Source organism: Drosophila montana, unplaced genomic scaffold, assembly GCF_035044405.1.
Source record: "Drosophila montana isolate Dmon_TW-CO22-7 unplaced genomic scaffold, ASM3504440v1 contig_3733_1, whole genome shotgun sequence".
Taxonomy (NCBI): domain Eukaryota; kingdom Metazoa; phylum Arthropoda; class Insecta; order Diptera; family Drosophilidae; genus Drosophila; species Drosophila montana.
In genome coordinates this window covers 7,132,481-7,153,262 of record NW_026998620.1, presented here as the reverse complement: position 1 = coordinate 7,153,262, position 20,782 = coordinate 7,132,481, and the positions used below count along the sequence as shown (strand labels likewise).

Sequence of the window (20,782 nt, the reverse complement as noted above, 5' to 3'; positions counted from 1 at the left end):
TTTCGAAAATGTGCACCTGTAGAAATTTTACAGAAACTAACAAAAAATACCAGAGATCAACCTGCTTCCGCTTTCAGGCCCAATGCCAAAAATTTCATTAAGAAAATAGCGAGAGCATTATATGAGAGGGAACTGCATATACCTGACGGTACAGAGCGCCTTCGATATAGTGAACCTAGGTTTTGTATTAAAAGATATTAAAATTTCAACAAGTTGAACGCAATTTTAGTGCAATAAAAATCTAATTCGAGTAATACGTATTTTTCGGTATAACTTGAAATTGATTTTTGTTAATCTAAAAAAATTATAATTACAATTCTTTTTATAAAAGTATACTTTCTATCGGCAGTTTACTTTATGGGTACGCACATACGTATGCAAGAGCATTTGCATGTAGTATTTGATAAGCAAGTGTCTTGCCGTTTGTGTTATTTTTGTGTCAAATAAAACTTTTTCAAGCTTTCCGCGCTCGTTGGGCTGGCCCGACAGTGTATGATGCAGCTGTAATAAAAATAACATTGCCGGGCGCACATCAATTTTTGGCTTGCTGCAGCACCATGAACTTGAACTTGTCATAGATTTTTCTGACAGATTGCAGACGGATGTTTCCGTTGCTTTCTTCCGCTAATAAAATTACAAATAGAGCATTTAAAATATCTACAACTTTAATATAATTTATTGCCTTTCATTTGTTGCTTAATGCTATGTTTCCGATCTCGATATGTATACCTATGCTACAGTTTATTTGGAAGATAATTGATCTATCATATGTAGGTAGATATTGTCTAGTAAGCATTCGAGCAAACGCCACAACAAATCATAAGAATATGAATTATAAATTAATAATAATACATAACTAAATTAACATGAATATATTATGAGCAATATATCATATAACACGGCAATTAACGTGCTTGTATATCCAAGCATTTTCCGAAAAGATAACAAAAAATACATGCGGAAAGTAATATTTAAAAATCAACACGAGCGTAATATGAATGTTTGTTTGTGTAATCGTAATGGAATCAGAAGCAAACGCTCATAGGGTATATACTTATGCATAGTACGGCTCTGCCGCTGGGCAGTATTAGATTATATATTCAGCCCTAAGAGCGTTTACCTAATTTGACTAGTTTAACTGGCACGCTCCGATCAAGCTTGGAGCGTTCGCAGCTTGGTTAAGCCAACACTACTACTACTACTGGTGCTGATGTCTATAAGACCTTCCTCATGTATTTCTTACTAATATTTTGTAAACTAGGCAGCTCGCAGTGGCGCGGTCCATACATGGAAATTGGTGCGCAGTATTCATACCCAATGCGTTCATAGAACCCATCCTGATCTATGGTCGACAGATAAATGGTGTTTAAATCGAGAACCACACGGCAGTAGTCCTCGGCAAACTTCATGATCAGCTTTCCAAAGCCCTGACCACGATAGGTTTTGTCCACGACAACAGACTCCACAAAGCAGGCCTTCTTTTTAGATGTTATCGGGCTAAGCTTCAGGTGCGCTATCACACGACACATGCCCTCCGTGGTTAGCACCAGGCTGCAAGGCAGCGTATCACAAGAGGCTTCCAGGGAGCGCATGCGTGCAGTTTCGGAGCGCGGCCATTCGGAGTTAATGAGCGCGCACGTATCCTTCATTAGCTCCGGAAAGTTGTGTATTGGCACCACATTGAACGGACTGCCAGAAACATTGAACGGTGGAAGCCCCTGTAAATATACAAAATATGTTAGCAACATGCCAATAGGAGTCTCGTCTATTAAAAAGTGCGTTTGCCTATGTGTGGTCCAGCTACCTCATAGTACGGCTCCGGTTTAATATAGCGCATATCGCTTTAACTGACAAACTAACTGGGCCGACTGTTGTTGTGCCACCATCAGGCTACGAAAGTACCTCAATATCTAAAAAAGAATAAATTAAATTCTAATCGAGGGGCAACTAGACAACAACTTGTTAAAATAGTTCTGATTTATGTACACTGGATAAATTGAAATATGTATTAATAACACAGCGGCCATGAATACCAATTAAAATATTTCACATTTAACACATTGGACTAAAGACTATATAACATATAATAAAAATTCCGTAGAACAATAAACATATGGTATGGTTTATATAGGTACAGCGATGTGTGCTTAAAAACATGTTGAAACGATAAAAAAAATTTATATATATATATATATTCCTGTATACATTTCAAAATTTCTACATGTTTTGATAAAGGGAAACCTTTCCATATTTAGCTTTCATTTACCATTTTAAAATAAAATAATGTCCAGAGAGATTTTCGTTAGTGTATATAAGAAACAGGTAGTTTATAATAATTATTTTTAGTTCACATTTTTTAAGCGACAGATTTAAAACTGAGAAGACAACTACTTGAAAAAATGTAGCCTTGGGTTAAGGGTAAAAAGTTTTTCGGCTACATACATATAAACAAATAATTTATTTCCACATATTTACGAAGTATATGTATTTAGTTTTAGTGCCCGAGACTGTGGAGGCGGTAAGTCATGGATAATATGTACATATTTATGTACGAAGCTATAAATGTACACATATATATATATTCGTATAATTTTGTCCGCGAAAATCAAGGTGAGCCATAAAAAAGGAGAACAGTTTTTCTAAACGCTAACGACACTTGCGCGACCTTGACTGTCAAAACGGCGGCAAATATTAGGCACAAACATATTTACACACATTCTTGGGGATTACTTGGTTATGATTAAGGCATGACATTTAATTTGTAACCAGTATGTATACATACAGATGCAGTAATAAAATAGGTAGTATGCGCTAGTAAAAAAAACTGCACACACACACAGCTAAGGTCGATTTAATTGTTCAACAATGCGTAATAATTATTGATTTTTTTTCCTGCTGTTTACCATTGCGAGCACTCGTTGCTCTTTCCGTTGTATTTTCTCACGGGCGCCACGACGAAATGTACAAAGCAGACTGATATAGTTTCCAATTCTGACAATCCGAAAAAATGGGCCAAGTTCCGCTGACCGAGCAAAATGTTTAATATACAATTGATGTTGATGATAAATTTAGTGTATTTGTATTTGTGGCGGCAGTGACGACGTTGACGGCAACAACAATGCACGCTTCGTTGATTTTATACAAGAAAATTGGATTGATATGTGTGTGCCAGCTATGTCTATATGCTTTATTTTAAATATGAGTTAGTTTAAACTGAAGCCGTTACGTTTTGTTTTATTTTTAAACATTTTGTTTAATATTTTCATGTGTGGAGCGATGGTAATGTATTGCCACCTTGTTTATAAATGGCCCGCTCTGCCAACTTCCTTTCAAAATATATCGGCTAGCCACCACAAGCTATCGGACATTTTGAAATATATCGGAAATTATAAACAAAATATGAATAACAAAAAAAGTGTACTACTTGCATTAGTCGCAGGTACATAACGCACTAATGACAATCCACACATACTAAAATTAACAGTATAACGGTGGACTTACAGTGCCCTCAGCGCCGTACTTATTGCTTAGTAGCAGCTGATGAATTTTCCTGTTCACGACACTGAAATATTTATTACACAACAAATAAATCAAATAAAGACATATCGAAAAAGTGCAACATTATAAAATTGGCAGCGTACAGTCTATAAATAATTTGTAAACAAACTGAGAAAGAGGAAAGACGCTCGAGCAAGCAAATAGCGGCCAGGCATTGACACTGACCCACTGATTGATTAGCAATTATTTTCTGTCGTCAGCCGGCGCAAAAAAAGACGAGTATTTCGCAGACCCAATATATTCACGTGCAGCAGCCGCAACAATGGCGAACCGACAAATAACGCAAGCGCCAGAAAATCATCTACGCTTATCTTGGCACGATACTCAGATGATGGCCACATTGAGTCCACAGACCGTTATGGACTACTTTTGCCGCAAGAGCAATCCGTTCTACGATCACATGTGTAACAATGAAACCATACGCATGCAGCGTCTGGGAGTTGAACATCTGCAGTAGGTTTCTAAAGAAGCTCATTAGAGATTAAGTTTTGTAAAAATCCCGTTCTTTGCAGTAATATGCTTGGCATGGAGTATATTTTACTGCACGTAGCCGAACCAATTCTCTATGTCATACGCAAACAGCATCGACACAATCCCTCGGAGGCGACACCAATTGCCGATTACTATATAATTGGAGGCACTGTGTACAAGGCGCCTGATCTGGCAAACGTGATAAATGCGCGTATTGTAAGTGAACTCATGAACACATCAGTATAGTGCTCAAATATTCCAATCTGCTTGCAGCTCAACACAGTCGTTAATCTGCAGTCGGCATTCGAGGAAGCCAGCAGCTATGCCCGCTATCATCCTAACAAAGGATACACCTGGGATTTTTCGTCTAACAAAGTTTGTAAGTAAAATGCATATTCTCGAAGGCTGCTTGCTGTAACTTTTATATATTCCAATTAAATTGTGGTCTCTGATGTTTCGCAGTATCTGACAAAAAGTCTGACAAGAAGGATTCAAATGCAGCCAAGGATGACAACAGTGGCACGTTATTTCAAAAGCAACGTGTTGACATGTTGCTAGCCGAGCTACTACGTAAATTTCCACCGCCTATACCTCCAATGCTACAGAATTTTCAGCAGCCACTACAAGCTGGACAACTGCCAGCTGCCGCGGGCACTGATGGTAGTACGGGGTCGAACCCAACGGATATTCATGCCACTGGGCCATTAGATATAGCAACGGAAAGCATAGATATGAAGCCGCCGCCCGAGAAAAAAACCAAGTGAACTTCGTTGCAGTTTAATCGTATATTTCATATTAACCGTATTAGCATTAAAGTAAACACAACCTAAACTAAGGTATTTGATTTAATCTTCATATCGAGCACTCAGTGCATTTGCTGTGTTCTGCTTCTTGTTTTTCGAGTGCACTGTCAGGCAGTGGTTAGTATAGTCAAGAATGCTCTTAAATGACATCTTACAGGTGTGGCAAGGCACAGTTTTAGTGGGTGTACGAAAGACGCCTGCATGGGCAACCTTCTTGGGGATCTTCTTTACCGATGGCGGCGCCATTTCAACGCCTTTTGTACCTCCGTTGGTGGCTACAAACGCAGAAAATGTAACAAAGGTTTTTCTGGCTAGCCTGTGTCTAAACTTACCAATGGGCTGCTCTTTCTCCATCTCTGGCATTGTGCTCTCACGTGGCTTCAAGCTCTCACTGCTAACAGCTGGTGAGGTGCATGTCAATTTTGGCAGCTTTGCTTTCTTTTCATGATTAAGCTCCGTAAATTGAAGCTTACGCTTCTCGCCTGGCGGTATTTTGTCACAATTCTGCATTAGGTGTATGTGCAACGCGCGTTCTAGCACAAATTTCTTGTCACAATATTTACAGAAAAACGAATTCTTATTTCTATTTGCTGTCCTACATTTCCAGTGCGAATCCATGTGCGTATCGAGCGAGTTCTTCTCTCGAAAGCTGGCACTGCATAATTGGCATTTAAACTTATGTATAATGGGACGGGCTTTTCCAGCAGCTAATTCTCCAGCTGCTTGTGTGGTCTGTGAAGTGCTTGCATTGCTAGTGGCGCTTTCAGCGGATCGTGGCAGCATGGACTTGCGATATCCAGTATTCCCCAAAAGGCTAGTCTTGGCCGCGGGCAGGCAGCTGCGGCGAGTAATGGGATTACCTGTAGCCAGTTTGCGTGCTGGGCTGTTCAATGTGGTTTTGACCACAATCGACATGCGTTGCTTAAATGTTGTCCCACTAGCTGTGGGCAGATGCGAGCGACGCGGCCGTGGCAAGGCAACTGTCGGCGGTTTTGTTTGTTTTTCTTTTGTTGAGCCGTCGGTTAGTTTTAGAGCCTTAACAATCAGCTCGGACACTTCATTAACCATCTCAGAGACCACAATTTCTGTTTCCTTTCTGTCTTGGGTAACTGCAGATAATGGAGATGGCACATTCTGTGACGGCTCCTCAGTCGATACTGGAAAAATAAATCAAACTGATCGGTTAAGAGCCGAAATCAAATAAATTACATGTTAGAGTTTACCTTCGGTAATATTTTCAAGCACAACGTTGGCGCTTAAAGGATAAATATTAGTCTTATTGTTATTTTCCTTTACTGAATTTTCCTCAAGCGTCGCATTAAAAATTGTATTTGTCTTCACCGTCGAGGCAGTGGCGTCTATGGTTGACGATAGCGTGGAATTTTCTTCATCTGGCTGCGTGTTCTCCTTATTATCAGCGTCTGTAGCAGTCACATCCTGACGCACGTCAGATAATGTTATATTTTTTGTTGGTGTCGAGCACAGGGCGTTGTGCTTGTTCAAAATACTTTTGTCGAAGGGGCGCAAGGGTGAGGCTTGGTCTTTCGAAATGTCATTCTTAATTAGAGCCTGGAGTACGGTTTTCACATCTTTTTTCTTTTCCTCTAGGGTGTCATCATGCTTAAGGTCCAGTTCCATGCTTTGCATTTCCAAATATTGACTTGTTTGGGTAGCCATCACCGATTGCCATTTGCTGGCCAGCGTGTCGTCGGCTTCGGCGTCAAAGGACAAATACATGCTAATGCTGTCCTCCCCGGGTGCAAGCGAGCGGCGCGAATTGTCCATAATTACACTGCTAAAAAGTTATTTTCACTTAATCCGTTTGTGTGCAGCACAAAATGCGAACGTTAAATTTAATTGATATTGAATAAGAAAAAAATTCCGCTGAAGATCACTGACGCTCGGCCTTGGCTGTACCAACAACTATTCGTTAATATTTCAAATGTATTATACAACACTAAACGCGCCAACCAGTTACGAACGGCGTTATAAATATATTGCAGCTTCGCAGTGCTCAGTAAAGAGTTTTTTCTATATTTTATTTACTGCAATTTAAAAAGTTTAGTTCTTTTTAAGAAATTCTTATCGTTTGGCTATATTTTGTAGAAATTTTCAATTTTAGAGGCTTGCTTTGAATAAAATTTGCTCACACTGATTGAAGATTTAACAGCCCTGACTTATCGTATATCGGTATCGTGAGTGTATCAATTTTCGATAATTCTTGTATATACACAATTGGTACTTGTATTTGCATAAAAAGACTTGCCAAAATATTGTACAAATTAAATAAATCTTCCGATTTTAATTTTTAACTTAAATTCAAGTTCCTGCTTTTGCAAATAAACGAGCTTAAAAAAACGATTGTGTCAACCCCTTGTGGTGGCGTCAGCAGCAGTGATTGTGAGTCACTTGCGAAAATTTCCCAAACCTGCTACAAAAAAAACTCGCAACCACTTGCTAAGTCATCAGTTCGCCATAAACACCGCATATCAATAATCACGCAATGGCTGCAATCGTGGAAAATGAGCCGCGCACGGAGTTGCAGGAACTGCAGCTTAAATCCGCTCAAGTGGCCGACGAGTCGTTGGAAAGCACTCGTCGCATGCTTGGTTTGATGGATGAATCTAAGGAAGCAGGCATACGCACTCTGGTAGCCCTGGACGATCAGGGCGAGCAGCTAGATCGCATTGAGGAGGGCATGGATCGCATCAATGCAGATATGCGAGAGGCAGAAAAGAATCTTAGTGGCATGGAGAAATGCTGCGGTGTCTGTGTTCTGCCGTGGAAGAAGGTCAACATAAAGGATGACGGTGATAGCGCTTGGAAGGCCAATGATGATGGAAAAGTGGTGGCCAGTCAGCCGCAACGTGTCATTGATGAGCGCGAGCGTGGAGGCATGGGAGCACCACCACAATCTGGGTATGTAGCTCGCATAACCAACGATGCGCGCGAGGACGAAATGGATGAGAATTTGGGACAAGTAAACTCAATGCTAGGAAACTTGCGCAACATGGCCTTGGACATGGGATCCGAGTTGGAGAATCAAAACAAGCAAGTTGATCGCATTAATGCCAAAGGTGATGCGAATAACACTCGCATGGATGGTGTTAATAAGCGCGCAAACAATCTGCTCAAGAGCTAAACTGCACAATTGAAGGCACTCAAAACGAAAATGATTAACCTAATCAAAGGCTCCTCCCACTCTCCATATACTCGAAACAACTTACTATCTCACATTAACTTTCACAAACGCCACCACCAACTACAACAACAGGGAACACATGTTGTGGGCACAAATATACTAGCAGTAGCGGCATTATTAATTGATTTATTTGTTGCTACTGCGATATCAAACTATATTATACGTATATACTTACTAAAACAAAAATGGGGAGAAATTAATAATTACGAATAACCCATCTATATAATGTATCTACACTTATACCTATCGTCTATCAACTAACAACCTTTACACGCAAGCAAAAGAAAAATCCCAAAATTTTATAATGAGATATTTCGTATAAATGTACTCAAGTTTTTGGTACAAACTTTTTGAGGCATTTTATGACCTTTATGATTCAAACTAAGCTACTTTGTATGTAATCTATATGATAAAATATTTACAACTTGTGCAAGCTGTGGTGAGGCATTTATAAGGAGTCAACGGAACGAACGGATGGTTGAGAACAATTAAATATTTAAGGGTAGTGTCATATTGTAGCCAATTTATGTGCATTCTTTGTGTACGCCAGTTTGTTAATACTATACAAGAAACGTACTAACTTTATGTATGTTTATGTACCCCCCTTTCTATATAAAACACATATACATATATACGTCAACCAGATTGTAAGCCCAGTTTTTGCATTAGGTTAAGTCGGTGCAACGTATTTTGTTGTTTGTATTTATCTGAAATTATCTATGCACAAAATATTAATCATTGATATGTTTATTGTATATTACATAATATGGTATTTAATTAGATATATAAACTCACGCGTTAACCCCGCTTTAAACGATTAAAATTGCCACTTTAGTTTCTATTTTAGCTGTTATAAATTGCAATAATTAAAATTGAAATTAATTCGTCACGAAAGAAACGTGTTTCATTTATTTCAAATTTTGAAGGGCTCTACAAATTTACACTCTAGGCACGCCTAAAATAATTATATGTTGCGATGTAAGCGGTAAAATCATCTCCGCAGTCTTCGGCATGCATGAATTCAATTTCGGGCGCTGCCTCAACTGGAATGTAGACGACGCTTCCGCGCGTAACGGTAATTTCTTTGGGACCCTGCTTGGTGTTTAGCTTCAAGGTGCGGACACCTGCCAATGTCAACATTATGGACCCATATGGCTGTATCTGCAGTTTGTATGTGTCTACAGTGTGTTTTATGGCCACATGCATCACAGCGAAGTCGTCAACAGGTGGAACGAACACCTGTACGGTATCATCGATGCGATACGGCATAAAGAGCTTGCAGCTCGCGGGTTTGCCCTCAAATATTACAGAGGCAATAAGCTGCTCCACATCTTTGTATTTGGGCGTAAGTCCGGCACGAATAACATTATCAGAACAGGCCATGCATTCGACACAATCACCATCCAAATATGCATGAATCTCGTTGGCGCCCAAGTAAATGGCCTGACCAGGTTGCAGACGCACCAGATTCAGAAAGAATAGAGACAGTACACCCACGTCACCAGGAAAATCCCCATTCACTGTGTTGAATATTTCCAGCAATCCATCCTGCTTGAGCTCTACATAAACAAATGACATGGATTAAATTGCAATGCAAAAGGGATAACGCCGCCTTGCCTTTTTTGTAATTTTTGGCTATCTCCTTGACGCAATTGGCAACGACAGTTTCATCCGATTTCATTAAGATCTCGTAGCATTCCTTTACGCCCTCAGCGTTTCGATTCTGGTGAAGCGCATGGACAGCGTCTTTGCCGATGAGCTTGGATAACGGTTGGAACTCATCAATATTGTCGATTATATCTTCGACTGGCTGGAATCCCACTAGCGCTAGGAACGGTGTTAGGGCTATGCTCAGCTCTGGCTTATGATTATCGTCCTTATAAATAAGTGGTCTCTCCTTGTGCAGACGCTCTGCTTCGCATTTATTTGGATGCACTTGTATGCTGAGTGCTTTTTTAATGCTCAGCACCTTGAACAGATATGGCAGATCCTTCTTAAGAACACGGTCAAGAGTTTCCCCAGTCTCCTTGACAATGGAAACACCACAAAAATGGGTGCCCATCCACATTTCGGCATATGTTTCATTCTCGTTCAGGACAAAGTCTGGATCGTTGGCCATTGCCATTTGGGCCACAGCCGAATTAATGCCACGTTTACCCCATTCATAGTTTTTCACCCAGCCAGCCAGTTCCATTTCGTTACCGTTTGCGAAAAAACTTTTACTGCCCAACTAGGGTCAACCTGAAGGTGATAAGAAAATAAACATATGATTTAGACAGCTGTTTGAGTGGGTGGTTAGCCCCACACAATTGCGTGTGGATTCGATAACAGCTTCAGCTTCCGAATAGTAGTCGCATACGTGCCAATTGTTATTTGATAATCACGCCCACACCTCAACATAAAGATAATGAATTTTTTGGATTATTTTTTTAAAAATATTTGAACTACATATTTGAAAAGTGCCAGACAGTGTGACCGCAAACGGTTAAATAAAGCTTTTCCACAAGAATTCTAACATTTAATATTAAAGTGAATTCGCAGCAATCAAATTAAAAATTTTAAAAGTGGGTATACTTTTCCACTACCTAAAACAATTTTTGGTTTGCATTGTTTCAATAGTTTTTCATTGTTTACTGCTAAGTACATTTAACAGTTTATGTTATTGATAATACTCCTGTAAATAACATTTCTCAAATGCCAAAGCTTACAGAAATATCGGTAAGCTGCAAATATCGCTCATCTCTAGTAACAACTTGCACTTTGTCGGCATTTTGATTTCATTAATTGCATTTCTTATTTGTAAGGTACGTAACACATCATATTATAGCTTTGTGGTATTATTTTGTAGCTTTTTTTTTCTTTGTTTCGCTATGCACGCACCGCGTAATATGCTTAAGAATCAAACGATTTCATAGCTTCTAAAAGGGCACCTACATATATTCATACAATACAAACATTTGTATGTGTGTACTTTACAGTTTCAACGCGTTCGACATTCATAAAATCACAATTTCATGTTTGGTAGTATTTGAAATAATTTCGAAATTAAAGCATTTTACATTTTACAGTTGTGCTGCAGTAATTCGGTTGATTATTTGATAGTACGTTGTATATAATATTTCAAAATCGTCAGTCAAAATTGTCAGTCATGTTGCTAGTTCAGAAAATTCGTAGGTGCCGTCAACTGGGCCAGCTTTGCCGATTACGTTTTCGAACGGCCAGCAGTTACACTGTAGCGCAACATTTCCAAAAGCAGGCAACGCGACTTCTGAATTTCGGTCAGCTAAGAACAACATCTGCATTTACAGCCGTCAATTACAGGTATTCCATGGTTATGCGTTCAGCACTTATCTTAACTAATGTCTGATTTCTCTGTTTGTTGCAGCACACGTGTTAATTTGCCCCAACCAAGCGTAATGGCCAGCAAAACTTCGCATTTCGTGTTGCCAAATACGCAGCCCATTGCCGATTTGGATTGCAAAAACGCATTTGAAAATTTAACCGACAAGGAAAAGCTGTACGCTCACTATTTTAGCAAGGCATCGTGGGATGGTGGTCTCGTTTCCCTCATCCAATCCAGCCCGGAGGCGCCCCTTATATTTTCGCTGTTGCATCGCATTTTTGTTGCCGAAAAACCCGCCGAGCTGAAAGTCAAAGCCTTGAAAGCGGGCGCTACTGAAGATGATTTTACTGTGAGTCCCAGAAAAGACAACTATTTTAAGATTTTATCAAGTACAAGCTAAATGAGCCATAAATGGTCCCACAACTTTTTTAACAATTGGTTTTCCAAGAAGCAAAATCTGGTTTCTTTGGAGCTTTTTTTTTGTCAAAATATCACCAGCCTTCCTTTATTAAACTTATTTCTTATAAAATGTGTATTGACCTTTAAAATAATATTACCTTTTGTACATTTGTAGGCATTCCTAGTTTACGCATGTGGCGTGTTCGCCAATTCCGGCAACTATAAGGGCATGGGTGATAGCAAAATCGTGCCCAACTTGTCGGAGGACAAATTTGAGGCGATTGTGCGCTCTTCGGCTGCCTATGCAGCTGAGCCGCGTGTGTCTAAGATTTATGAGAAGGTCAAAGATCTGATTTATGCTCTGGAAGCACGTAATGAAGTTCTTGGCTTTGCACCAAATGGTGTAACTACATATTGGTCGGACAACTGCACTAAGGAGGATTCGGAAATAGTCAATGCCTGGCTGACAACGAAGCGTATTGAGCCATACATGTGTCGCACATTTAAAGTGACCGAAAACGGAAAAACATTTTACGACATCAAGCTCGGTTCCGTGGAGCAATCTAGCAAGGAGGGCATAACCTTGGCTCTGGAGGAGTACGAAGGCAATCATTTTCGCGTTACACGTGGCGACTATCAACCGTTGCTGAAACGTGTTAACGAGAATTTGCTTCAAGCAAAAAAATATGCTGCCAATGATAATGAGGCAAAAATGATTGAGCATTATGTCAAATCCTTTGAGGAAGGCTCTTTGGCCGAGCATAAGGATGGCTCCAGATGGTGGATCAAGGACAAGGGACCCGTTATTGAAACCTACATTGGTTTCATTGAAACATACCGCGATCCGGCTGGCGGACGTGCCGAATTCGAGGGCTTTGTGGCCATGGTCAACAAGGAAAGTTCGGCTAAATTTTCCGAACTGGTCAATCGTGCCGAGAAACTTGTGGAGTATTTGCCATGGACTGAGCCCTATGAGAAGGACTCATATTTAAAGCCAGATTTTACATCGCTGGATGTGCTGACTTTTGCTGGAAGCGGCGTTCCTGCTGGCATTAATATACCCAATTGTAAGTAATACTATATAGATAGGAGTCAATATATAATGTATTATGTCTATCAGATGACGAAATTCGTCAGGATGAGGGCTTTAAAAACGTGTCGCTGGGCAACGTGCTGGCCAATATAAATCGGAAGGACCCCATACCTTTTCTATCCGATGAGGATCAAACACTTATGAAGGAATATAAGGTGAAGGCTTTTGAGGTGCAAGTTGGTTTGCATGAGCTGTTGGGACATGGCAGTGGCAAATTGTTCCGCATCGATGAAAATGGTACCTACAACTTTGACGTGGAGACAGTAAAGAACCTCATAACTGGCGAACCTATTAAAAGTTGGTATAAGCCTGGCGAGACGTACGATACAAAATTCGGCGCCATTGGTTCATCCTACGAAGAGTGCCGCGCTGAAGCAGTGGGCCTTTATTTATCTCTGCAGCGGGATATACTGAAAATATTTGGTTTTAAGGACGCTGCAGAGCAGGACGATATCATTTACATCAATTGGCTTAGCCTTATTTGGAACGGCATGGGTGTTGCCCTGGAAATGTACAATCCGAAATCCAAACTGTGGCTGCAAGCTCATTCGCGTGCACGTTTCGTTATCATGAAAGTATTGCTCGAAGCAGGCGAAGGATTTGTTACCGTTAAAGAGACCGAGGATGGCAAAAATCTTTTGCTCACATTGGACCGTAGTAAAATCCATACCGTTGGCAAGAAAGCGCTGGGCGAATTCTTGACTAAGCTGCAGGTGTATAAATCCACAGCCGACATCGAAGCCGCTTCGAAAATGTACGAACACTACTCGAACGTGAACGAAGGTGGATCGCATCCTTGGGCTAAGTGGCGTGATATATGTCTGGCGCACAAAAAGCCGCGCATTATTCTGGTGCAGGCTAACACATTTATCAATGGTAACAAAGTCGAATTGAAGACCTATGATGCTACTCATGAGGGCTACATACAGTCTTGGGTAGATCGTTATCCCACTACTGATATTGATGATGTACTAGAGAATATTGTAGAGCAGGATAAGAAGTACTTCCCTATTGCTTATTCAAAGTAAAACGGCTGAAATTTGCATATACATGTTGACTCTGAAAATATATATTAAATATCTTTATAATATTTTTACTGCCAAACTCTGTTTTTTTTTTTTTAAAAAACATTTTAGATTGCAGATATTAATTAATGCTTAAGAAGGGAACAGTCGTTATCAACGGTGCCCACTGTACCTATTTTCCTTGATCAATCCTTTTTTGATAAAATCTATCGATACTGAAATATCGATATAAACATGATAAATGTCGTTACTACAGTAAATGTGTTTATTACTTTTAAAGCATCATTTGTTTCTATATTTTATATATTGCTACATCATTTTACTTAACACATTTTATATAGTTTGTTTTTACGTCGATTCGCTACCATGACAACGCTAACAGGGACATACATGTATGCTAGGGACGCATCCCCCGCGATTCATATCACAGGGAGGCCCAAGTATTTCGTATCGGTTGACGATACTCTTGTTTTCAAGAACGCCAAATATTTTTGTGATACAATAAACGAAACCGATCGTAAAAGTAAACAGCAGCTAATGGAAAATCGTCTTCGTAGACAGGCCTCCAACACGGAGGCTCTAATGTCTGATGAGCTTAAGCAACTAAAGAATCAGGAGTTCATAGATCGCAAGCGGCGCCAACAACTGCGCAACGATTGCGAGGAACTTCGGGAATTGGCTGAGCAGCTCCGATTGGCATCAATTACAAAGGAGCTCGAAGAGAATATGATGGAAATCAAAAGAAACCGAGAACTGGCCAAAAACGCCAAAGCGGTGGGTTTGCAGCGTGCCGAGGCTGAAAGACAGCAGCACTTGGCGGAGCAAGAACAGGAGGAGTTGCACAAGAAGGAACAGCAAGAAGAGCTCCGCAAGACGTTGTCAACACAAATTGAAGAGAGGCGGCAACGGCGCCAGCTTCAATATGTAGAGACGCTGACAGAGCGGGAGGTGCGCATGGCCATGCAGCAGCAAATTGAGGATGAAGACAGAGCAGAGCAACTGGAGCTAAACCGCTTAAAACACAAAAAGCGCGACGAAATGATTACATTTATTAAGGAGCAAAGGGAATACAAAGAAATGCAAAGGGCTAAGTCTGACGAGGATATCATAAAAGTACTTGAGAAACAATCGCAGATAGCTGAGCGTGAGCGCCAAATGGAGGAGGCAAAAAAGGAAGCTCAACGTAAGCAAGCAGAGATTAGTACGCGAATTGGTCATCAGGTGTTTGAAATTGAGGTAAGTGTTCTGGAATCTAGAGGAATGCACTGAAAGATAAAAGATTTGTTTCCTTATAACCGCAGGATCGCAAACGCCAACACAACAATCTGTTGATCGAACTGCTGCAGGCAGAGTACAAAGCGAAAGACGATGAACTCTACCGGCAGCAGCTCAAGCAGGAGGAATTCAAGCGGCAGCTTGCACGGCAGGAGCTAGAACTTTATCGCGCCCAAGTACTTGAGCGCAACATCAAAAAAGCACGCAAAAAGCACGAACAAATAGTTGAAAGAAACCTTATGTGCCCCGATGAGGGACCCGAAGGCATTAACGAAAGGGACTTCCAGGAACGTCAACGGCGGAAGGAGCATGGTGTCCTACTGCTGTCTATGATTGAGGACAATAATCGCAAACGTGCTGAGGCAGCTGCTGAAAATATGCAGTTCTTTGATTCAAAAGCCAAGGCAGAAGCCGAGCGGCAAGAGCGCATTCAGGAAGAGCGACTGCAGATGCTGGGCTCTGTGCCGGCTACGGTTCTGCAATATCTTCCAAAACAAACGCTTTCGGAATCGGACCGAAAGTATTTTAACATACCGAGGAAACATAAAACGTTTAATCAACAGCGTAATTGATCACTTGGAGAAGCAATATTGGCCCAAATTTATTTTAAATTGAATATTGTAGTACAACAATATGGATATGAGGATAATTACTTTATAGGAAAATCCTGAGCTGGCATTTTAAATACAGGCACCCAACCCGCCCCCTGTGCCTACGTGACGTGTCGCATTCATTGCATGGTGTTGCCGTACTTTTCACAAATAGGAAACCAAATTTAAGGCTAGTACGCTAATCACGGTATAGAAGAAAATATAATCACTTTTAACGCGCATTATTTCTCATCTCACTATGCAAAATTGAGACAAATAGTTTGGAGTATAAAAGCCAAAGATTTCACTAATAGACTCTTAGTCCATAGAAATTCGTACGCATCAATAAAAAATGTTAAGTTCATCTAAAATCGTTGTCCCTTCATCCAAAGAAAATAAATTTAGTGATAACACAATGCGTTTGTTTAAAATTTTAATACGTTCTATCAATTTGAATATATGTAATTCTTATTTAAATTTTTGATTGTTTTATATTTCGGCATATTTAGTGGTATAACTTTGAAATTGGCTGCCGAAATATGTTACAATTAGATGTGTTTATTTAAGCCTTCGATAAATTCTCCTGATATTTTTTAGCAACAGTAGATACATTTTTTAAATCACAGTTTCGAATCGTATCTTTGGATTATCTTGTCTGTTCTTTGACGACTGTCTGGCAACTCTGCCTGTTGCCCACGCAACGCATGGAGTACGGCAACATCAGCACGACGTCGCATTCGTTTTAGTTCAATGGCGGACGGTAATGAAAAAAGTGGGAGTGATCTTTGTTTTGCTTTAAAATCAAAGAATTTAGTAGAACAACTGTTTTAAAAAAATGACAATAGACGAAAAATTCAGGCAAATAATAAGTTGCAGTGTTTTATAAAATGCACAAGCTAGTGGTAATCGCGAATCACAGTGGAATGAGATAAAGTGAACAAACAACAAACAAAAAAGGAAAAAAATTCCGCAAAATACTGCGAATGGGCATAGACAGACAATACGCGGAAGCAGTGTAAAATAGGAAAAGCAACGTAAAAACGAACTTTGTACGCTGTTGCGAGTACACAAAAGTGAATTTATAAATTGAAAAAAAAAAAATCAGAAAATGTCTGCACAACGTTTAAACGCGGTCGACAAAGAATTGGAAAAATACATAAAATTCCTGGCGCTCAAATCAGCACAAGTTGTGGTGCAGTCGCGCCTTGGCGAGAAGATACAAACTCAATGCAATCCACTGGGTGGCAACGATTGGTTCAACATTGTCGTACAGGATCATCCTGATGTGCTGGACGAGACGAAACGTGCCCTGGCGCTGAAGCCAGGTGATAGCATATTGCAACGCCTGCCTCTGTGCATTGAGATCTCGCTAAAGACAAGCGAAGGCGACAAAATGATACTTGAGGTGTGGTCGTTGGATCTGCTTCCAGTTGAAAACAATAAAGCTGCAGCTGGTGAGGATTGCAAGGGCGAAGGCTGCAACACAAACATCTGCAATGACAGCCAAACACTAAAGGCCCCCCATGCTATCTATAATCGGATGAGCATTATGCTAAAGTCCCTCATTTCGCTCACCCGCACAACGCCTGCCTATAAATTGTCACGGCGTCAGTGCCCGGACTCATATAGCATCTTTTATCTCATCTATGTGGATCGACCGAAGGTGCATACACTGGGCGAGGGGCACAAACAGGTCAAGATTGGGCAGCTCAATACAATTTTGGGCTCTCTAACCATGTCGGTTGCCTATCGCACCAAGCTGACCATTTCACCTACGGCTGGTCATCAGGTGGCGGCGGCAGCCCATCAAGGAGAGCAGCAAAACACTATTATGCTGAAGTCAGATCACTTTCGGCCCGCCAGCGATGCCAGTTCACCCACGCAGCAGTTGGCAACGGTTAAGTTTGGAGCGGGCGTGGGTGGCGCGGGCACTGGAGCAGCGACCGATAAGCGTTTCATAGATATCGAGAAGCCATTGCGCCCGGGTGCGTTTACGGACCTAGGCAAGCTGCGCCAGTTTACGGAGCATGATTTTGTGCTGCCAGAGACGCCGCCGTTTGAGTGGATGCTGCGGCGTACGCGGCATGAGAGCAACGGCAGCGGCTCAATTGAGTCGCTGAATCGAAAATGTGAATCGCCAGTCAACAACAATAATAATAACAACAACAACAACATCAACAACAACGTTAATGGAAGCAACAACAACATTAACCACAACCACAATAACAACAACAACTCGACAGCGTTTAAAAGCTTTGAGAAGCCAACTGTTGCAGTCCCCTGTGCCACATCACCAATCAAGAGTCTCCTAATACCCGCCAGCAGCTCCACTTTGCGTCACAATTCTGCACCCACGTTGCAGGAACAACAGGCGCCAGCACAGCAGCCCCCTCCAGATGATGATAGTCTGCTCAAGGAGTTGCATTTTCCCTTCGCCTCGCCCACATCCCATGTCAACGATCTGGCCAAATTCTATCGGGAATGTTACCATGCGCCGCCACTGCGCGGCCTCAGCGAGTTGCAAGTCCCCAACTTAACCAGCTGTGGCGCCACAGCAGCAGCATCCGCGACTGCCGCGGCATCTGCTTTGGCCAGCACAGCCGCAGTCACAGTCGATGGGAGCATGGATGATTTGTCGCGCCAGCTGGAACAATTTGAGACATCGCTGGAAGATTACGATAAACTCGTCTCACAGTTTGGACTGAGCGGCTCCTCATCCACGGGCAGTCGCAGTAGTGGCGGCCTCCAGATGAGCAATTGAACAGCGATCGCGAACGAGGGTCTTTTTAATAATAGTTCATACTAATTCATGCATCAGTGTTAGGCTCTAAATTTGGATTTTCTTCGGCTTGTCGTTAATTGTGCTGTCTTCAAAATGTTTAAACTGGCTTTAAGTTATTATGATATTATCAAATTCATGTCTCATTGCATACATATAGCAGGAAACAAATGTTTAGATATAGGCTAATTATATGGGCTCTAGTTTTATATAGCTATCGAGTAGGAAGCTCATCCCGTTTCACGTTTTCAGTGCAACGATTTAAATACGAATACCCACACCCACATATATGTCATTAGATTGGAGCGTACTCATCGCTTGGTTGTTTATTTTCCTCTTTGTTCATGTGCCTTCAAATACGATTGGAACTACATATATGTACATATATACAAGTATCAAATTATATTCATGCATACATTATGTTTTTAAGCTAACGTTTCTGTAAATGCCTCACTTAAATATTGAAAGCGATTGTAAATTTCATCAAATTTAGTTTTAAGTCCCAGTGTGAGTTGCCTTTTGTTTATCAACTATTTAAGATTGAAAGAAAAAAACTATTAGCTTAACTAAATGTGTATGAATGTGTCAAACGAAAGACTTAAAAATTAGTTTAACAAGATATCGTACATATTTGTTTGATAATTTGTAAATAGCATGGGAGAGAGAATAAAAGCAGCTGCAAAAACAATTGTAAAATATACAATGAATGCATTCTATTCTAACTATTTGTAATGTCGCGCTTTGTTATTTATTGGTTCCAGAAACTGCAAGGTTATACATCCTAATCAAATTTAAACATATAGTATATACATATTCATTGGTATACATCAAGCAAAATGAATAAAGGAAAATATGTAAAATTAAACGAAATTGTTAATCAGAACACAAATGGTTTATTTATTTATAAATGCCTTCCCAAGAGTGTCACTGATCACGAGACTGACACAAAAGCAGATTATCAACGCTGACTGATCTTGATTATATGTGTGTACAAATATAAATATCAAATATGTAAATAGTAATAATGGCTTATAGAAGCTGCCCTACAAATCACCTTGAAACTTGGCATTGATCCAGCCGACAAACTATCATAACCATAGATGCACAAAGATCGTATGCTTAACTTTATCCAAGTTTTCATCTGATTCATCACGTGTGTATTTTTATAACTAACTTCTTAGTATATATGAGTTTATTTTTGAACTTTTCTCTCGATAAGATAATGCAAAAGGCTTAACTGATTGGCGCTTGTTTCAGGCGATTTTTATTGCTTTTGCTCGGCTCTTTTCCTAAGTGTAGTTTGTTGCAATTAAATATTGTATAATAAACGTCAGAGTTGTTGTGGTTGCAGCTGCTACCGGTCAAGTCCGGCTGCACTTAGCTGCCAGCATTGAGCAATAACAACAAAATTAGTAAAAAGGCGCGATTACAATTCCCACAGCCCGCCCCAGTGCCTCCGCATCAATCTTTTTATACCCTTGTAATGGGCATTATAAATTTGTCACGAAATGTGATGCGTTGAAAGATCCATCTCCGATCTCACAAATTAAAAGTATGTATGTATTGATCAGGAAGAGTAGTTGAATGGATACAACTTTATTGATCTATTTCTATTTAATAAAACTTTACATAGATTGACATTTATGGTGCGGACAGTACATAATGTGAATGTTGTCCGAGTCGGAGCAAAAAATCTTGACTTGGTATTTAACTCGGAAAACTCAAAACATAGGGCTAAAACATTTTTGATTTCAAGGAAGTTGAGTATTTGTATGAAAATATAAACATATATATATAGAAATATACCGCAGGTGAAGTGTCAGCAGAAAGGGTATTTTCTTTTCGGCATCTGTTCTGTATTGCTTTTTTCTCGACAAGTGCTCGAGAGTGCATTGCAAAATGTTGTTTTTTTATCTCCATGTAGAATTAACGTCACTGTGGCAACGACATACCTAAGGTTAAATAGTTTTATTTTTAAACGTACACATACAATATATGCAGTATATATAAGCAGTTGTGCTTGTATGTAAGTATTAGTAATACTATTGCCTTTTTTGTTTTGCTACACCTTATCTGCTGTTTTGCTAAATTGCTATTAATTTCGAGTGCCTTAAACTCATACATATACATTTATACACATGTTAGTGCACATGTGTGTGCACTACTCAGTGGCGCCTTTAAATGCGCGGGGGTGCTCAGGCAAGTTTGCCCAGCTGCTGGTAGTGGGTTGAGAAACTTTCGGTG

General features: G+C 40.3%; 8 protein-coding genes across 12 annotated transcripts; 5 read left to right on the top strand and 3 right to left on the bottom strand.

The window, feature by feature from the left end:
- Positions 1–647: 647 nt before the first annotated feature.
- Positions 648–3,269, bottom strand: Naa80 (N-alpha-acetyltransferase 80). Of its 4 annotated transcripts, XM_064694647.1 has the most exons (3): positions 2,904–3,269; positions 1,805–1,910; positions 648–1,718 (listed from the first exon to the last, which is right to left on the bottom strand). In XM_064694647.1, exons 2-3 carry the CDS (start codon positions 1,835–1,837, stop codon positions 1,215–1,217), a joined length of 537 nt encoding a protein of 178 aa, XP_064550717.1. In that variant the 5' UTR covers positions 1,838–1,910; positions 2,904–3,269; the 3' UTR covers positions 648–1,214. The 4 variants fall into 4 exon arrangements, with proteins under 4 accessions (XP_064550717.1, XP_064550718.1, XP_064550719.1 ...); XM_064694648.1 differs by lacking the exon at positions 1,805–1,910 and having other exon boundaries at positions 2,904–3,261; XM_064694649.1 differs by lacking the exons at positions 1,805–1,910; positions 2,904–3,269 and adding an exon at positions 2,267–2,284.
- A 109-nt stretch (positions 3,270–3,378) lies between these two features.
- MED6 (mediator complex subunit 6) lies at positions 3,379–4,860 on the top strand. Its single transcript, XM_064694645.1, has 4 exons — positions 3,379–4,011; positions 4,071–4,245; positions 4,303–4,408; positions 4,492–4,860. The coding sequence occupies exons 1-4, from the start codon at positions 3,821–3,823 to the stop codon at positions 4,791–4,793; spliced, it is 774 nt and encodes a 257-aa protein (XP_064550715.1). The 5' UTR covers positions 3,379–3,820; the 3' UTR covers positions 4,794–4,860.
- LOC135436878 (uncharacterized) lies at positions 4,796–6,899 on the bottom strand. Its single transcript, XM_064694642.1, has 3 exons — positions 6,056–6,899; positions 5,165–5,989; positions 4,796–5,107 (listed from the first exon to the last, which is right to left on the bottom strand). The coding sequence occupies exons 1-3, from the start codon at positions 6,615–6,617 to the stop codon at positions 4,875–4,877; spliced, it is 1,620 nt and encodes a 539-aa protein (XP_064550712.1). The 5' UTR covers positions 6,618–6,899; the 3' UTR covers positions 4,796–4,874.
- A 163-nt stretch (positions 6,900–7,062) lies between these two features.
- Positions 7,063–7,977, top strand: Snap24 (Synaptosomal-associated protein 24kDa). The gene has a single exon (XM_064694646.1). The coding sequence runs from the start codon at positions 7,336–7,338 to the stop codon at positions 7,972–7,974; it is 639 nt and encodes a 212-aa protein (XP_064550716.1). The 5' UTR covers positions 7,063–7,335; the 3' UTR covers positions 7,975–7,977.
- A 935-nt stretch (positions 7,978–8,912) lies between these two features.
- Positions 8,913–10,332, bottom strand: Mpi (mannose phosphate isomerase). The gene is made up of 2 exons (XM_064694643.1): positions 9,652–10,332; positions 8,913–9,593 (listed from the first exon to the last, which is right to left on the bottom strand). The coding sequence occupies exons 1-2, from the start codon at positions 10,226–10,228 to the stop codon at positions 8,980–8,982; spliced, it is 1,191 nt and encodes a 396-aa protein (XP_064550713.1). The 5' UTR covers positions 10,229–10,332; the 3' UTR covers positions 8,913–8,979.
- A 400-nt stretch (positions 10,333–10,732) lies between these two features.
- Positions 10,733–13,973, top strand: DppIII (dipeptidyl peptidase 3). 2 transcript variants are annotated; one of them, XM_064694641.1, is made up of 4 exons: positions 10,733–10,838; positions 11,420–11,726; positions 11,952–12,843; positions 12,897–13,973. In XM_064694641.1, exons 2-4 carry the CDS (start codon positions 11,451–11,453, stop codon positions 13,895–13,897), a joined length of 2,169 nt encoding a protein of 722 aa, XP_064550711.1. In that variant the 5' UTR covers positions 10,733–10,838; positions 11,420–11,450; the 3' UTR covers positions 13,898–13,973. The 2 variants fall into 2 exon arrangements, with proteins under 2 accessions (XP_064550711.1, XP_064550710.1); XM_064694640.1 differs by lacking the exon at positions 10,733–10,838 and adding an exon at positions 11,128–11,355.
- A 209-nt stretch (positions 13,974–14,182) lies between these two features.
- LOC135436752 (meiosis-specific nuclear structural protein 1) lies at positions 14,183–16,175 on the top strand. Its single transcript, XM_064694445.1, has 2 exons — positions 14,183–15,130; positions 15,196–16,175. The coding sequence occupies exons 1-2, from the start codon at positions 14,261–14,263 to the stop codon at positions 15,739–15,741; spliced, it is 1,416 nt and encodes a 471-aa protein (XP_064550515.1). The 5' UTR covers positions 14,183–14,260; the 3' UTR covers positions 15,742–16,175.
- Positions 16,176–16,480: 305 nt separating this feature from the next.
- On the top strand, positions 16,481–19,260 carry Atg13 (Autophagy-related 13). The gene has a single exon (XM_064694006.1). The coding sequence runs from the start codon at positions 16,868–16,870 to the stop codon at positions 18,518–18,520; it is 1,653 nt and encodes a 550-aa protein (XP_064550076.1). The 5' UTR covers positions 16,481–16,867; the 3' UTR covers positions 18,521–19,260.
- Positions 19,261–20,782: the final 1,522 nt, after the last annotated feature.

Bases quoted from the DNA above. Each gene is read 5' to 3' on its own strand.
- Naa80 (XM_064694647.1), bottom strand. From the start codon at position 1,837: ATGCGCTATATTAAACCGGAGCCGTACTATGAG. The intron at 1,719-1,804 runs GTAGCTGGACCA...GTATATTTACAG, and splicing joins AACCGGAGCCGTACTATGAG to GGGCTTCCACCGTTCAATGT.
- MED6 (XM_064694645.1), top strand. From the start codon at position 3,821: ATGGCGAACCGACAAATAACGCAAGCGCCAGAAAATCATCTACGCTTA. The intron at 4,012-4,070 runs GTAGGTTTCTAA...CGTTCTTTGCAG, and splicing joins CTGGGAGTTGAACATCTGCA to TAATATGCTTGGCATGGAGT. The intron at 4,246-4,302 runs GTAAGTGAACTC...ATCTGCTTGCAG, and splicing joins ACGTGATAAATGCGCGTATT to CTCAACACAGTCGTTAATCT.
- LOC135436878 (XM_064694642.1), bottom strand. From the start codon at position 6,617: ATGGACAATTCGCGCCGCTCGCTTGCACCCGGGGAGGACAGCATTAGC. The intron at 5,990-6,055 runs GTAAACTCTAAC...TTATTTTTCCAG, and splicing joins GCTTGAAAATATTACCGAAG to TATCGACTGAGGAGCCGTCA. The intron at 5,108-5,164 runs GTAAGTTTAGAC...CTGCGTTTGTAG, and splicing joins GGAGAAAGAGCAGCCCATTG to CCACCAACGGAGGTACAAAA.
- Snap24 (XM_064694646.1), top strand. From the start codon at position 7,336: ATGGCTGCAATCGTGGAAAATGAGCCGCGCACGGAGTTGCAGGAACTG.
- Mpi (XM_064694643.1), bottom strand. From the start codon at position 10,228: ATGGAACTGGCTGGCTGGGTGAAAAACTATGAATGGGGTAAACGTGGC. The intron at 9,594-9,651 runs GCAAGGCGGCGT...TTGTTTATGTAG, and splicing joins AGCCAAAAATTACAAAAAAG to AGCTCAAGCAGGATGGATTG.
- DppIII (XM_064694640.1), top strand. From the start codon at position 11,183: ATGTTGCTAGTTCAGAAAATTCGTAGGTGCCGTCAACTGGGCCAGCTT. The intron at 11,727-11,951 runs GTGAGTCCCAGA...GTACATTTGTAG, and splicing joins CTACTGAAGATGATTTTACT to GCATTCCTAGTTTACGCATG. The intron at 12,844-12,896 runs GTAAGTAATACT...TATGTCTATCAG, and splicing joins TGGCATTAATATACCCAATT to ATGACGAAATTCGTCAGGAT.
- LOC135436752 (XM_064694445.1), top strand. From the start codon at position 14,261: ATGACAACGCTAACAGGGACATACATGTATGCTAGGGACGCATCCCCC. The intron at 15,131-15,195 runs GTAAGTGTTCTG...TTATAACCGCAG, and splicing joins ATCAGGTGTTTGAAATTGAG to GATCGCAAACGCCAACACAA.
- Atg13 (XM_064694006.1), top strand. From the start codon at position 16,868: ATGTCTGCACAACGTTTAAACGCGGTCGACAAAGAATTGGAAAAATAC.